Source organism: Hyposmocoma kahamanoa, unplaced genomic scaffold (assembly GCF_003589595.1).
Source record: "Hyposmocoma kahamanoa isolate Upper Pololo Valley unplaced genomic scaffold, ASM358959v1 63, whole genome shotgun sequence".
Taxonomy (NCBI): domain Eukaryota; kingdom Metazoa; phylum Arthropoda; class Insecta; order Lepidoptera; family Cosmopterigidae; genus Hyposmocoma; species Hyposmocoma kahamanoa.
In genome coordinates this window covers 12,820,295-12,838,220 of record NW_020653851.1, presented here as the reverse complement: position 1 = coordinate 12,838,220, position 17,926 = coordinate 12,820,295, and the positions used below count along the sequence as shown (strand labels likewise).

The window sequence follows — 17,926 nt, the reverse complement described above, 5'->3', positions numbered from 1 at the left end:
ACACACACACACACACACACACACACACACACACACACACACACACGTTTATATAAAATAACTATAATATACTTTAGTATCATTTAAATAATATTGTACAAAAAAATTTAATGTGGGTTTTAACACCACTATTCAATCAGGTCAACAACTAACTGTATCATCTTTAAGATTATAGTTGATGAACATATTAAATAAATAATGAACGGCAATAAATACATTGTACAATTAAAATTCTAAAACGCTAACAATACAATTTGTCTTTTTATATGAACTATTTTAAATAGCATCTGATATTGTTTAGCTTAAAAATATACAAGTAACTATTGCTTTGTGAAGAGGCATTTGAACTTGTGACGCGGCGAGCGTGGGATATTTTCACCTGGGGCCGCGCTCAACGTAAACCTGGGGAAACAAGACGAGTACAATTACAGAGATGACATAACCAACTAAAGCAATTACAATGACATTTTAATATAAAATTGATTTAAATTAAGAAATCACCTAAAAGAAAGATGCATCTTTTTACTATCAAACGTAATATTGTTATTTATTAAGTAGGTGTATTATAATCCGTTACGTTTTATTATTTTAGCAGTAGAAGTGAGCATTACTGCGATTCGATTTTGTATGGTAAGGGAGCTGGTGAAATTACAGGTGCATAGGACTTGTCAACTTATGTCTCAAGGCTGACACAGCCCACACACGGCCCTTGATTGGCATTACCGACACGGGTTCGAGTCTTGACAGATCGAAGGAATTTTTCTTTGTGTTCGATGTTTATATTATTTAATAATTAGAATAAAGTTGCTCGTAAGTTCATATATGTTCTTATAATATGTATAAGTTCTGTCACCCATCTCCTTATCATTGCTCGTGCTAAGTAGTTGAGATCTCGGAATGATTTGATTATAACTTCACCTTCGTAAGTGAACGTCCTGAAATAGTAAGAAATAATATTCAGTCAATGTAATATACATATATTATTTATTGAATCTGGTAACATTGATTATTTGTTTAAGTGCGAACGGCAGTTAACAAACTACACATTGACGGATCCTGTTCCGTTGCACTGGAGGCGATATTAGACCAAAGTGTATAGGAAATTAAACAATTTTTTTGGATATGAATCGCGTATATTTGTTTTTTTTTTTTTTCAAATAAACTAGCGTTTCGTGTCCTTTCCAAGTCAAGATAAGTCCCATGGTCACGGCTGTAAAGGCCCCGAAGCGTTGGTTTCGTTTGTCACAACCGCGAAACCTAAGAACTCGAAAAGTGTATGGCTTGATGTACTGTTGCATATTATGCAGTAGCCTCTTGACAGTGCTTGGCTTTGTAACTTTTTTTGTGAGACCAGATTACACATTGAGTGCCCTTAAGACTATTGCGATTTAAAGCTCTGAGTGACACTGCAACTGCTATGGATAGGTGCAATTACCAGCAACCGCCCGATTTGTTCATATAATAGAAATATTATAAAAGAAAAAAATGTTGAAGCAGTGACTATAAAAAAATAAATCCCAAAGCTGATTATTTTGTGTCATATTTTCAACTCTATAGTACATCTAGTGGTGAAATGCATAAGTGCGATTTAGCTAGACGCCAGACTGTGGTGTTATTCATGCGTTAATTTCCCGTCGCGACAAATTAATTCGGGCACCGATTTAGTGGGAATAATATTTCTGATAGCAAAATGGGTTCACATTTTCAGTATTGAAATTTAATAAAGAAAAATAACATACTTTTTTGTATGTGTTATCGAACATAGACGAACTACATTTACGTACTAAACGAAGACAACGATGTACACATTGTACTGTTGAGTTCGTATATAAATTATGTTAGTATCTCCTTAGTTTATATTATACATTACATTAGTGGGACATTTCCGTGTGAACATATTTTTTTATGACAGCAAGTGACGGAACGAGTCGTGCGCCTGGTGGCAAGCGACACGTCTGTCCATAGCAGTTCCAGTGCCACTCAGAGCTTTAAATCGTAAAGATCTGATGGGCACTCCCACTGCGCTCGTCGCTCTGGGACAAGTTGACAAGTCCCATGTGCCTGTAATTTCATCAGCACTCTTACCTTCCGAAACTGGAACTCACTGGAAATAGGTAAGATGACAGTAGGTACTTCTCGGGCGAACTCATATTCATATTCTTTATTTGCAAGTTACATGGTCACATAACAGGTGTTCTTATGCTAACGGTACTTGTCATGTAACACCCCGTGGGGGCTCTGCAACATTCTGAGGGCACTATGTCCTTACTGTACTATAATATATACTCGTACATTATTAAAATAAAATTAAGAATGATTAATAACAAAAAAACTAAGCAGAATTTTAGGCAATATCAACACTAAATATTAGTAATTCCTTTTACATTAAGGTCTCATTCCTGATACACTTATGTCTGGCTATTTGACATACTGCTATTTGGATGCTACTGAAGAACTGCTAAATAAGCTTGAAGGTTCATCTTTGAGCTTCGTAAATACGACCGAATTTCACATTTCCGCAGTCAGCTCAAATGGCTTCCCGTCCGTCTCCGCAGGAATTTGCATATTGTCTCCATTCTTTACAATATTTTACATAACCCTGTGTATCTCGAGTACCTGAAAGAGCGTTTCAGCTTCTTTACGTCTCAGGATAAACCCTGTCGCTCTCTTGTTAGGTTCCAGTTATTTTTTCCATGCTTCAATTCCGGTTTCTATTCTCACTCCTTCACTGTTCATGCGGTCAGACTTTGGAATGCACTTCCTATTACTGTTCACGAAAGTAAATCGTTAGCTATTTATAAAGTGAGAGTTAAAGAGCATTATTTATCTACTATTCCATCCATATCTTAGGTGTTATATCTAAGTATTTATATAATTTATAACAATTTCATATTATTATTTTTTTTTTTCCTTGTTTTGTTGTGCACATATGCCCGTTCTTTTAGTTATAGTGTCCTGTATTTAGGTCTGCAGGAAGAAATTTCTATTAGAAATAAGCAGAACCTTTTGTTTTTATTTCCCTTGTATTCTTTGTGATTTGTTGAATTTTTCAATAAACTATTAAATAAACAAATAATAAATATTTCTATTAACTCTTTCACAAGCAGCTCTACTGCTACTATGTATGTCTTGTTTATGTCTATGTCTTTGATTATTTTAATATTCAAAGCCGTTGGTTTTAAATTTGTCGCGACTCTATATATTTCGACATAAATATGTCGTAAGTGTACTTGTTGAATAATACACGGAATAAACAGAACTAATGTTGAGGCTCAGGAAAATTTATTTGTCATTTTATTAACTTGCAAAATACATTTTTAAGTGGTACATGACATATACACACTTGCGATTCTTTGTTACTCAGCTTGATTGCTTCCAACTTTTTCTTTTTTATTAATTTGCATACTATCTTTGTTATGACATTGATTTTTTAAATAAATGTGTGATCGGTACTGTCAACGTGATTATTTCTGAATCCCGCTCATATCGAGATGGGTAACCACCCCAATTGCCGGCCGAATGAATAAAAAATAAGCCGCGGCTCAACATCACAAAAAGTGGGGAGTAAAAAAATAATATTATCTCGTGGAAATGAATTAAGCAACTCCCTGATACTGGCGGCCCGGATAGGAAAACTGCTCTCGAGTATAGAGACGGCTTTTGAGTGCTATTTTATGTGCCTCATAGATTTACTGGATACAACATGTTTTAAGTATCTATGGAAAATTTGAAAACTCTAGCAAACGCTTGTTTTTTTTTTACTTTCCCTAAACCTGAGCTTAGTACAGAGCGATGAGTTCGTTTCCATACAAACCTAGCTCAAGAATCCCGATCCTTGGCGGAGTAAGTAGGGAATAAAATTAACCGAGGATGATCGCTAATGAAAATAAATTGGCGGCGGGAGATTTGAGATTACACCGACCGCGAACGGCGAGCTACGACTGGAAGAAAAAATTAGACGCTGTACGCAGTACGAGCACTTTCGAGACCTTTGCTTTTCGTAGCCTTGAGACGGTAATTAATTGGTGTATTTTCCCTAATACGAGTGGAGTTATGAAGTAACATAGTGTGTGTAAGTACGTTTTTATAATAATATGGTTGCTTGCTCGACTTAACCCGCGCTTTTGATACCATCAACTTATGAGCTATTGTGGTCAAAAATGTTAAGGGCCGGAGAGCCATATAGTGTGACATGTCTGTTGAGATTCTGGTGTAGGAATCAGATTAACGTGGTGCGCTGGGATGACGCGATCTCTGAGCCGTACAAGTTGGATTGCGGGGTTAGACAGGGAGGGTTGACGTCTCTTGTCTTGTTTAACCTTTATGTAAATGATCTGATGGAGGAACTCAGCAGAGTTGCAGTCGGCTGTCATGTCGCAACTAACGATTTAGAGCGGTTACACAAGGCGACTATTAGCTGCGATGCAAACATGATACAGTGGCGGTGCAGTCGCTAAAGGCCTTCCTTTACACACGCACGCGACTTTAAGCAGCAATGCAAAGGCGATGCAAACGTGATACAAACGCGATACAAACGTGATACAAACGCGATGCAAACGCGATACAAACGCAATGCACGCTTTAAATTAATTAACTAATTTATTTATTTAATGTGTTTATTAATTACACTTTATAATTTGCAATTAACAAAACAAAATATTGTGCTATATAAACTTTTCGTACATAATTATTCAACATAAGTGACTATATCGATGCAGTCGCGCATTTGCATCGATGCAATCGCGCGTTTGTATCGATGCAGTCGCGCGTTTGCATCGATACAATTGCCTATAAATCGCAAGTGTATAAGTGTAAATACAATCGCGCGTTTCACGAACGCGCGTTTGCACCACTGCTAAAAGTCACTGTGTCTAACCAACCTTAAGGTTGTACAATCTTTAATTTTAAGGTTCTGCCTTAAGTATGAATGTATAACTGATGATTTTTGGTTGTAATACACTGTTTTAAATTTAAAAAAAAACCATTTCGGCCCTGTATCACAGATTGCTGATTATAGGTCTCCTTATGCTCTGTCAAACTTTGCTGTCCTGTGGGGTTCTGATCCGATTTTGCTCGCTATGTTTACTATGTTATCGACCTACACCCGCCATAGGACGGCACGTCTAACCAGGTGTCCTGTCCAACAGTCAAAATAATAGACGTAGAAAAAAAACCAAAGTAAAACAGTCCCTGGAAAACTGCATGTGTGGAGAAAGGCCACAAATTTGCAATAGATGCACTATATATGTATACATTTATACCCTTTTCCGTTTTGTTACTACTTCACAAGCTTTTATACTTAACAAAAAAAATTCTGCTACTCGTAACCTTTTTGATTCAAGTAGGAACGTTCACTTATTACACAGGTCGTTGGCGAAATGAAAGCTGCACATATCCGAGGGAGTTCATCTCGCTAAGTCGATGTAGGGATTTACTTGAGTTATAGTCCACGGCGATGAAGTTATTAAAGAAATCGCTGTATTTTGGAGTTAATGCAATGATATTGTTACAAAAGTTTGGCTGAGTGCGTGTTTAGAACAGTTTAATTATAATTATGACGCAATATTTTTTATTTTTGTTTAAATACTAAGTGACGGGACGAACAAGTAGTGCACCTGATTGCAAACACACGCCTGTCCATAACAGTTGCAGTGCCACTCAGAGCTTTACTTTACATATGCGTGTAATTCCCTTCGAAACCGGAACGCAGTATTGCTCACGTTACTGCTTGGCGGCAGAAATAGGTAAGGTGGCAGCACTTCCCTGGACGAACTCTTTCACAAGGAGTTCTACTGCTACTAACTGGTAAAAGAAAAGTAGCAGTAGAGTTCCTTGTGAAAGAGTTCGATCAGGGATGTATTCATTACTTATTGCCACCAAGCAGTAACGTGACCATTATTGCGTTCCAGTTTTGAAGGGTAAGAAGAAGAAGAAGTGGTGAAATTACAGGCAGATGAGACTTGTCAACATATGTCTCAGGATCTTTGTTATTTCAAGTTCTGAGCGGCACTGCAACTGTTGTGTACAGGCATCACGACTTGTTCGTCCCGTCATTTGGTACCATAAAAAAAGAATTGTTTTTGTTCAAGATTCGAGGTGTTTATCTCTTTCTCATGTTGCATTAGATTTACCACCTGTACTCTATAATTGATTAATTAATAGGGTCTAGCTTAGGCGGAGTCGACACGGTTTTATTTTGCATAAGTTTGTGTGAATACACACGTTGCATTATGGCAAGCATAATATATGCTAGTATAGTTGTTCTTTGGGTCAGACTACAAAGTAATTGTTTCTGTTTTAGAGTGAACTGAACTACCAGAATTTTCATATTCACTCATACGCTACACTCTTCATTCATAATTTTTATTGGCAGAAGCATAATTGTTTCCATTCGTTTGTCAAATACAAGTTTCTAACTTATAAATATTACTGTTCATGTAATTCATATTTAAAAAATAGTATTCATGAGGTCAACGAATAATTTAAAGAAAAGGTAAATGAATGAACAAATCGATTTTAAATACAATTGCGTTTATTTTTTCTTTCCTGGTTCTGACAATAGCCACTTCAGTCATGTTAACTGATATTACACCGGTAACTATGTTAGGTTAAGTTATGTAGGGGAAGTCAATAGTCTCTACCTACCCCACTTTGAAATAGGAAGTTATAGTATGAATATGCGAGCCTATTGGCTCAACACCATTATCTTGAGACTTCCGTATTGAACTATTTGTTATAAATAATATGAGCCAAACGTAACAGTCTCTGCAGTCGTTATAGGTAATAAAATAATGTTATGCATAACGTTAGGTGTTCACAATTTATAAATAATAATGTAATTAAGGTAAATGTACCAATCTTTCATACTGTCCCAATGTTAGACACTTTTGCATTTTTTCTCAAAAAATAAGAAAATAAATACTGATAGTAATACCTGTTACTAGTACATTTAACACGGTTTTGGCGTCATTCAAAATGTTAAATGTACTTGTAACGACATCTGTGAATTTAATTTAAAAGCTTTCATTGATTCATTCAATATTTTCGGAATGTGGCGATAGTCTTTGCGAGCCGTGTAATGTTGCTCGCTCTTGTTATAGAAATCGTTAATACTCGTACTTTGAGTGGCTTAAGTGAATTTATCAGTCGGAATATTATTAACTACCGGTAAGTGCTTATTAAAACTATTAGATAACTGTAAAAACAATTAACTTTATGTGTATTTATTGATGTATATCATTCATATTTTATTTTAGAGGCATGTCAAATACTAGTGCAAAATTTTAATGTTTACTAGTAGTTGACACCCATGTCACTCGTATATATGAATATTTTTTTAAACTTAATTTCGACCATTTGGTAAGGACGGAGAACATAAGTTTGGTTTACTCTGTTAGTGACAAGTTACTATGGGTAGTCTGAGTAGTGTTTGACGTGGGTGTCAAAGACTGTTTTACTATAGGGACCCAATAATTGACAGTTGTATATTGAGGTGTCAAACACTAGGACGTAACTAGTGTCAACTATTGGTTACAGGTATTTCTCAATGAAAAAATGCCGCTAAGGCTGTCGCCTTATTCTGATGATGACGTATTGAAAGGCAGTAGACGAAGTATCACGATGAATTCCTATCGCAGCAGCTGCGAGAAAATATGGGACACCGCGGATTATACTTTACAGTATAAAATTTGACTAACTTAAAATTTCATTAAATTTATATCAACATTTTAGTTTTTTTATATAAAATATAAGTGCGCATTTGACCTCCATCTCACCTTATGGAAAGTAGCTCATTAGTAACTCATTCTCATTTGAAATTTTGCACAGAGCCTCTAGATGAAGTACGTATTATTGTGAGTCCTTTAATATAACTACGCCTTTCTGTTACATCTGTATGTTTTCTACTTCTAGTTTCTATTTTGCATGTTTTTGTACGCACTTACTTACCTTGACTACAAAGGTAAGTAAGTATTTATTAATTTTAATAAAAGCATCTCGATTGATTATGGATTTTCTTATTTTTTAAAATTTATTGTTATCAGGTGATTAATGCGTGAAATCTTAACATAACATCCTGTCAAATACTGGTACACCGATCTCACTGTACCATAGTCAACTATTGGAACATTAGAAATTTTGCCTGTCATACACTGGTACAATTTTAGAGGTAGCGGAAAGCTGGAATGTATTAATAATGCCTATGATTATTTTAAATTTTATAGTTTCTGGAAGATAAATGACCTGGTAGTCAGTATGACTGATAATTAAAGTACTTTTTTGGCAAAATACGTGATATTCCGTTTAAAAGCGTCTACCACTGGGACATTTACCTTAGCAAAATATGATTATGAAGAAAAATCGTGAGCACGTTGACTTAGTTTCAGAATGTTGCAGTTTAAAACTATTCGATTTTATAAAGACATGTTGGTAAAAATATATTTTCTCATAAAATACATTTACTTCCAACCTGGACACATATTTAGCCAGCTTCAGAAGAAAGCCTTTAGATGCTACGACGACGGTGTATTAAGTTGCGCTAGTATAAATTTAACGCCAGGCAATGAGGCTTAGGAATTTTATTGTCGACTCGGATGGAGGCTGCACTCACCCGGTATAACAGCTAAATGAAGCCTGGTACTGACGTCCTAGAAGATTCAAGGGACTAATTGAATATGAAACCCTGAGGAAAAGTTTGCTTGCTTTCTTTTCATACTGTTATAATGTTAGTAAAATTATATTTCATAGGTGCATATTGAAAATTGTACAGTCTTTAGGATCTTATTATATACCTACAGGGTTATTTTTAAAATACTAATAACCTCGTAGGACTATATTACTTACATCACAAACAATGACTTTTGTTCCACATTTTTAATAATTCACTTCATTTTACTTTCATACTAAAATATAAATATTTAAATAGATCAGTCTAAACGAGTATAACTCTGTGCAAAACGCAGGAACGGTGGTGGAGGTAGTCGGGAGGACGCTTCCACGTTTGAACTTATTACCCTACTACCAGATACAGGTCTAAAAAGTGTCACATAGTACAAATAAAACTGAAAAGTTAAAATTATCTGCCTCTGTGGCCGACTGGCTACGCAGAGGTTTCGGCTCCGATTCCCGGGTCGGGTGAAATATTTCTACGACCTACATTTATTTCTCTCGTGAGTTTGGGTGTAGTATGTGTGTGTCCATGGCACACGTAATGGAGGGTTTCCCTAGTGCGGGGTTATGAGTGTGTGCGTTATTATTATTATTATTATTACCCAGCAGACTTGTTATTGAAAATATACCTAAAACTTCACTCTACTTAGAAAGTTCATATGTAGCCACAGACCTTATTATGTAGCGCATGAAAGTTTATAATAGACTACCAATTGAAATTAAAAATGTGACATTTAAAAGAATGACAACTGAACTGTATAAATATCTAGATAGAAAAGGATATTATAGTGTAAATAACTACTTAGAAGATTAAATTTTGCATGCTTTTGTATAATGGCTGAATAGATGAACTCAAGTGTAATTATTACCATCCTGTAATAACCTATTCAATGCAATTAAACCTTATTTCATTCATATTATGATTATTAAAGTTTAATATTTAAGTGTAATTAAATAGGCTATTTAAAAAGCCGTGATAGTCTAATGGTTTGATCTAACACCTTTCAAGCCGAGAGTCTTGGGTTAGAATCAGTTTTCACATCTAAGTGTTGCGACAAATTCAAATTTTTACCATAGGCTTTTCAGCGAAGAAAAACATAATGAAGAAACCTGCACACATCGCCAAAGTAATTTAAGCGGGCTCGCGTGAGTACAACAGGACACGCTCTCTCATAATGGCTAACTATTATTATTACTAAATGGGGTATTAATATTGTCATAGGTAGAGTTAAATAAGTAACTGCCGTAATTACTGTTTCATAACCCCAGTCTCAGGTGTAAGATGGAGTCAGCTCAATTATGCCAGTGTACCAAAAAAGTCGTTGTCTTATTAAAGAAAGAAGCCATTAAACACCATAGCTATCTTCACCGTGCCCATCCATAATAAATTGCGTTATTAGAACCAACGTAATCCACGGTTAACTAACATAAATGCGCAACGTCGCTCGCCCGCAGTTTGTTTAGATTAAACAAGCCTTAACTGATATTAACATAACAACAAGCGTATTTTTATAGTGAGAATATTAAATTAATTTTCGCTAACAGTGAGTTAATTAAATCAGACACACTAAAATGTAACAACATTACATTAAAATTTCAGATTTACATTCAGATACAACGAACATAACATAACTTGCATAAAAAAATATATCAGCGCCTAACCAATTAACTTCAGCAATTAATCTTTGAAGCAACATTTCCGCTCATAATCGCCAACATTTTCTTCTCTGACAAAGAGTATGAGTTACAGGTAAATGAGAATTATGTGCGTATGACGCTTTAAATTGGAATTATAGATAGATATATTTGCGATAATGATCCCAAACTCGCTAAGCATAAGAATCACAGGCAAGTACCGATCAAAGAATGATTCTAAGAACGACGTTGAAATCTCCTCTAATTGGCTTAATCCGTCTCTCTTCTTGTACAAGTACTCGACGCACTCGTGCGCGATTTTCAATCGCAAGACTTACATTAAAATGTATCTGTGTTTCTATCGCAACATAATTTTCGGTCAGCCATTACAAAGCAAGTTACAACGTACGAAGTATGAACTTTACTCCGTTGGCCACTGCAAGGTTAAGGAGAGTAGGTACTCTGTTGAACATTGCATTATAAAAACTGAAATGTCTTCTAGTTTTGTGGGTGTCTATCTGGTCGGCATAATAATTTCCTTATGATTATTTTTTTATCATTAATCGAGAAAGCAAGTGCAAAACAACAATTAAGGAGTTGAACCCGTCAACCGGCAACTTAGTGCTGATAACTCACAAGTAATTAAAAACAAAGTTACGTGTAAATTTTATTACTAAAAAGTACAATCCCAACAAGGTGGACGATTAGAATTGCTTTTAAACCCCTACAACAATCTTACGAGCAATTATCCTTAAAATAATATCAGGATCTTGTCACAAGGAAAAAAAGTGCTTTTACATCAATACTCTACAACTTACTTAGTTATGAAACTTAAATTACCAATGTATTAAATGTAGACTGCTAATATGATTCATAGATCTTCGTTTAAATATAATTTTTTACTTGTACCTGATATTCAACCTAAACAAACTTCCTTATCGCTTCCAAGTCCCCAAATCCAAAATAATGTCGCCGACAATTCTATAGATTAGATTCGATCCCAAAACTTTAGCTGAAGTCCGATACGTGCGACGTACCTTCGTAGCGGTCATTGAAGATCGAAGACGCGACAAAGACGTCTGCGAAAGACTTGGAACACTTTGACAGGTGATTTGGGTTCCTGCTTCCCGCCCGCCGACCACTTCCTGAACCACGATATCTATTGACTACTCTGTATTGACACACGTTGTAAATAGACAATAGGGAATCACTGTTCGGGATAGTTAGACTTAGGATAGTTTGCTTTGTTATTATCTCTTTAGATGTATTAAACTTATAGACCTGCCATCGATACAGCAGCGGCTATTGACGTCTATTTACTTCAATTTATTATTGCTAGAGATCTTATACACGCCCGATTACATTGGTACACTGTGATTTTCTCCTGGAATGGAGTTCTGTGTCACTTCACCACCAAAAAAGCCGTGGTAGTCTAATGGTTTCAAATTGTGGGTTCGAATCCAGGCTCTGACATCTAAGTTGTTTGAATTTATGAGCGTAATTTACCACGAGTTTTCCGGTGAAACCTGCACTTCGAAGAAGGTTCACAACCCTTGGAAAACGTACGAAGACCCCAAACCGCATTGAACCAGTGTGACGGACTATAATATGGCCTAAACCCTCGTCTGATAGAAGACCCGTGCACAGCAGTGGGATGCATGTTGGACGTGATTTGATGATGATGATGAATTCATCAAATTAGTATAGTGCAATTTGGCAGTTCACTTGTACAATATATTAAAAAAAAACAAATTTTATTGGAACATTTTTCTTTGGAGTTTAAATTAAAGGTAGAAGGCACGGATTTTGTGTGATCTGTAGTAAAAGGATTTAATGGGAAAAAAAAACGGATTTTTGTTATTACGATAATTATATTCAATTAATTTTTCGTTTATATAATTGAATGGAATAAACATTTAGCCGATATCTAAGCAATAAATGCTTAATTGTTCGTGACCCTAGTGACGTTATTATAATAATCTTAAAACTTTAATAGTATTTACAATATTTGGAAAGTCATCACAGCATCACAAAACAAGCATAACATGGAAACAACAAAACATTCGATGTTACAACTAGTAATGTTTCAAATGCTAAAAACTATAAAAACAAGGATTGTTTGATGTGGTAAAAACAGCCTTCTTTGTAAATAAATGCGGTAAATACTGTGGCTTGCTGCAAAAGTATGTTTTAATGCGATGTCTCTAAACAAATACTGATAGTACTGGATCAACTAAGAATAAATTTTCTTAATCTCACATGAAATCCCAAATCTTACAGTTTTATTCAATATATATTTAAAAAAAAAACCTATTCCAGAATACATTTTTATTTTTGATTACCTCAAAGTTTTACTTCTTGCACATTGCATTATTTCATTATAACATAACATCGACTTTTCTAACAAATGTATAAAACTCAGATGAAAATGCACAGCGAAAAAACCAAGTAGAAATTCGACAGTTCAAAAAGAAAATTCGGCAATAATTTGTTTCAATAGTGAAATTTCTTAACACGGCAATCTTACCGTTAAAACAAATTATTTTCTTTACTATTCACACAAATTATTTGCTGGTTTATAAGGGAAGAACAAAAATAAGAATTTACTCGGACACCGCATCATTTGATTGTAATAAAAATAAATTGTATCTTACATTTTTAAATAATAAACACTAACCAAGGACCGAGGAAGCAATATTGTAACAATGTAAAGGAATGTGCGTATACTGTATTATCCTTTTAAGGTATGTTACATATACATGGTATAAATGTACATATTTCGAACCGCAGACATATAGACCACTTACAATAAAGAGTAAACAATTGGAAAATTACTTCGTGCTCAAGCAAAAAAATACTGTATATTCGAAAATTCACAAAGAAGCAAGTTATCCACTGTTTGTTACTTACTCTGTATTTACTAAATTATAGGCCAAGAACCTATTTCTTCAGCTACCAATATCATCTATTACTAAATGACTGACATTATCTAAATTTTTACATAATAACGTTGAATACGATGCTAAAGTTTTACTTTGCCTACTTTACCTATACTTAAGTTACTATTAAATGGAACTTTTGGTGAGAGTTTCCCTTTACGATCATCAATAATTTCAACAGATTTTTAACTAAACTACTACAGGCAATAAATAAAATTGAATCAATAATTACCTATATACAAATACGGGAGTAATATTCTGAGATTCATTCACAAACAGATGTTATGTGTCTTTTAATAGGATAATATCATAAATTTTGTACAACTACTTATATTTACAAGGATACGATGTGATCGTTTCTTTAATAATAAATGGTACTATGATCATTATGCTTACAATAACATCAGTTTTGAGATGCATTTATAAAGCTAATCTATGTGAACTACAATCGTAACAATAAGAGTCCTGAATAATACGAAATGATTAAATTTGAAACGTCGTCTTTAATACTAACATGGCACTTAACACCATTAATATGATTCCAGATCAGTCTTTCGTGTTGATTTGCCGACATCACAAACACTATTAATTTTTGACGAACTACTGGCGTCCAAATAATTTAATTCACACCAATTTTCTCTCGGCAATCGCGTGTGGATGTCCAGGATGGGAGTAGTGGCCAGGTGACGACGGCTCGTACAGAGTCATTTTCAACCTCTTACATTTCGCCCTTCGGTTCTTGAACCAGAACTGAACGTTTTTAGACTCAAGCCTTGGGAACTTCTGTCTGTAGGGCATTTTGTTCAACTCTTCTGTATATTTCAGTATCAAATTATGTGAGGGGTGCGTATTCATGGAAAACCATTGCTCAAGAACTGGCACTTCAGAGACGGGATCAATGAATGTACGGTTACGCTTGCGACGCTCATCTGAAGCTCCTGCAAGTGCGAGATTCAGGCCACTTGCTCCCTCGCCAGGTACAGGCCCTACTCCTGGAAACGCGCTCATGTATCGACTCATGTACATGATACCATGCCCAAACATTGGATGGTTTGTGACCATGGGAAATGGCAAACTATCAAGATGTGGAGAACTCTGACGATAGTGTCTCTCCTGAATGACATCATCGTCAGATGCGTTGTCATGTTCTTCGTTGATACCGTTTTCATCTTCATTATTATTGTTGTTATTGTTATTATTATGTGGGGAGCTGTTACTGTTTTTTGTTGGTGAACGTTGCGGGGAGATCGATGGTTCTGGTTTGCTTAAATCTCTGGGCTCTTGTTTGATGTCATGTACCTGAAAACAATGTACTCTCATTATTATTGACACAAAGATCGAACAACACAAACAAAATATCCTTCCATCTGACTGGATCACCATCTGAGCTACGGTTACGGTGTATAAAAAACATTAATACAGTAATTGTGGTTCAATTGTTTTTATGAAATAAAATATAAAATATTGTACCTTTAATGTTTCTGACTGCTTTGGTGATTCTTGTGGTACATCTTCCGGATTATTGTTGGCCTTCTTTGTAGTGATCAACGAGAGTGGTGCATCAGGACTTTCTGGCCTGTCGTCGTTGTTTAGATCGCCTCCATCATCATCCAGATCAGATCCAGCATTTGAGAGGTTATCCTCAGACATCACGGACATAGGGTATCTATTGGGACTAAGTTGCAACGGGCTTTTCATTGAGCTGTGATCTTGAGAAGCATAGCTGTCATTTCCAACCATTAGAGAACCATTGGTTGGACTGTGACTCCTGCTGTTAAACCCGTTCATTCCTAGATGGCCTAGTCCACCTATATTACGTAACTCGGCACGCTTTTGAGCAGCGCGGGCATTTTTAAACCAATACACGACATTATTAACGTCTAACGGTTTACGACCGCGCCGCGACTCCAAGTTGTTCAACTCTCGCACGTACTGCTGAATTTGCTGCCTGCTTGGGTGCTGGTTCTCAGCAAACCATCGTTGTAATTTCGGTAGTTCTAGTTCCGGGTCGAAACTTGTTCGCATTCTAGTTTTCTGTGTAGGATACTGACTTTGAACTGTTTGTAGTGCTGGATGTAAATGATCCGGTATTGAATTAAGAGTAGGCGATCGGTTCTTTGGGCCCGGTGATGGATAACGTCGAGGGCTAAAAGGTGGCGGCCGAGGTGACACCTGTGCACTCCACCAGGACTCAAACTTGCGGCGCATTTCTTCTGATGGTTCATGGAAACTATGAGGCCCCGCTGTCCTGTCCTGTCCTCGGCATATTTGCGCCAATGTCACCTGTAACAAAAACCGGGTCTTAAAGCTAAAGCCACGCATAAGTAGCTTAAAGTGAAAATAAAAAGCAAGGTAGCAAACAATTTTAGAAGGTTTTAAAGAGGTCAGTCTAACCAGTTACAGATATGGAGATAATTGTTTGAATAAACAGCGAGCATTGTTTCACAGAACATCGCCATTAGATTATGAAAATATTAGGTCGGCTGTTGTTAATGTATGTGTCATGCGCGAGCGGCCGACGAGGCTCTGAGGAGAAGTGTTTACTCGTTGTTTAGTGCGCATCACTCCCGTGCTCGCACCGCCAAACTTCAATCATGGCCAGCTCTAAAACAATGAGCGGGAAGGGCATCTTTACAATTAGCATCCACCCACTTTATGTATAAGCGCCAGCAGAGGAATGCCGATGTGGACTAAGTGGTACGACTAAAATGTTTTGACGGTAATTCGATTAGAAACCTTCTTTCGACGCCACGTTAGCAAGTATCACCTCGAAATATTTCCATTTCAGTACCTTGTTTATATTACACAATTATTTATTCAGAACGATAAGGTTAATGTATATTTAGACAGGTATTTAATCGCACAGCAAGTAGTCAATCATAAAGAACCTGTCAGATTAAAGCAACAACTGTGAGTTTACCCAGCTTGACAGTTATGCAAGTAAGATCTGCGCTATCGCGAGATTACACAGAACAATGCCGGTGATTACGTCGTCAAGCCAGTTGTCAGAGTTGCTAAATCAAACGTTAAATTAAACGTAAGTATTACACATCCAGATTGCGCCTATAAATCATGTCAGCGAAGAGCATTAGGGACGTGTTCGTGTGATACGTTAATCCGCCTCTTTGTTTTATATTTTTAAATAGTGGTGCCATATTTGCTTTCAGATATTGTGAGCTTCAGGTACATGGAAGATTTACATGAGCTGGCGCCTGCGCGTGATAATTCTGTCACGTGTAATCCGCCTAAGTACGTAATTCGGTGTGTGATTGCGAACATTTCTTGATATACTCGTAGATAGAAAAGACTACTTAGAACACAATAGGCTTAGTTTTATCTGATATTTCGTGGTGTGTACTTGCGCTACTTACGCGCTTGAAGGACCGATTATATTTTAATGTGTATTAAAGATCTCAATTATATAAGATTCTGATAAAGTTTTGAAGAAGTCTTAAAGAAGATTTATGGTTTTAAATTGATCCTTCATTAACCTTCCTGCGAAGACTCTTTCGATAAAATATTCCCGCAGCGTCTATAAAAGTTTGTTCCGAGTTGAAATCGAAGTGGAGCAAATTGGCGTGCGATAAATTACCATAATATCATAGCGCCGAGTTCATCTGGCGTTTAGCTACTAACTTCGGCATCGGAAGGTGTTTGATTATCTAGCCGGTCGAGAATTCCTTTGGCTCATTTGCGCGAACTTTGTCAAGAGTTGCAACTCCAATTTGTACGCTTCAGATAAGTTTTGACTTTCATTGGTAACTTTTATCAGCCAATTTTGAGTTTATAACGGATCATTTATTTCACTGTGGGAGTAGTGGCAAGAGTTGTAATACGAAATTGTACAGGCACGGACTGTGTGACGGAACGTCAAATTGAAATCGCGGCCCTGTCGGGTTAAGCCTCGAGAGGGGCGCGCATCGAGCGCTAACCTCGCGTTTAATAAGATTATAAAGCATTATTTTATGGTATTAATAAGATCAAAAGCGTTCGTACATCTAAAACTCCTTTTAACCCTCTTTCACTGAGGCTCAAGTTGGTAAGACGAGGGAACCCCCCACTCTCCCTAACCCGTTCGCAACAAGGTGAATATTTAGAAAATATAATAAGGCTGTGCGAGGCGCGGATGAGACTGAGATTCAATTAAATTTATTATGTATGGAGATCCCACGTGTGAGGCAGGTGCTCATCGTTTAGACAAATTGTTGTATCTATTATCGAGATAGATATTTCCAACTTAAAACATAATATAATACCGAGTCTTCGTTTTTTGCATATACCGTTTCTAATATACAGGAAATAAAGTAAAGTAGCCTTTACAAGAAAATAAGGCCTTCATCTATTGCATTATACTTAAGCATGGTCAATATTTGAATAGTAATAGTAATAGTGTGAAATATTCCCGAAATATCGTAGTACCAGAAAAAATCACGGTGTATATTAGACTCTTGATCGAAATATCACCACGCATAAACAGAACAATCATCTTCCTAATAAGCACAAAGAATTTCCTCAAATTTCTATTAAATGTCTCGGAAATGCCGCGAACATCAAAACAAATGCTCCCTTAATTCTTACGATGATCCTTATTAGCAAGGACTTAACCTCGCTGTATGTTTGTTTGTAACAACCTCTCCTACTTAACAAGAGTTTAGTAATCCGTCTTCATTATTTGTAACTTCTTC

At 36.2% G+C, this 17,926-nt stretch overlaps 1 protein-coding gene across 1 annotated transcript in view; it reads right to left on the bottom strand.

The window, feature by feature from the left end:
• Positions 1–12,649: 12,649 nt before the first annotated feature.
• The window catches only part of LOC113230058, a 93,025-nt gene continuing 87,748 nt past the window's right edge, over positions 12,650–17,926 (bottom strand). Inside the window, exons 5-6 of the mRNA XM_026463785.1 lie at positions 14,712–15,524; positions 12,650–14,540 (exon numbers count right to left, since the gene is read on the bottom strand). Of these exons, the coding sequence (XP_026319570.1) occupies positions 13,866–14,540; positions 14,712–15,524 (1,488 nt within the window). The 3' untranslated portion in view covers positions 12,650–13,865. The remainder of the gene's footprint in view (positions 14,541–14,711; positions 15,525–17,926) is intronic.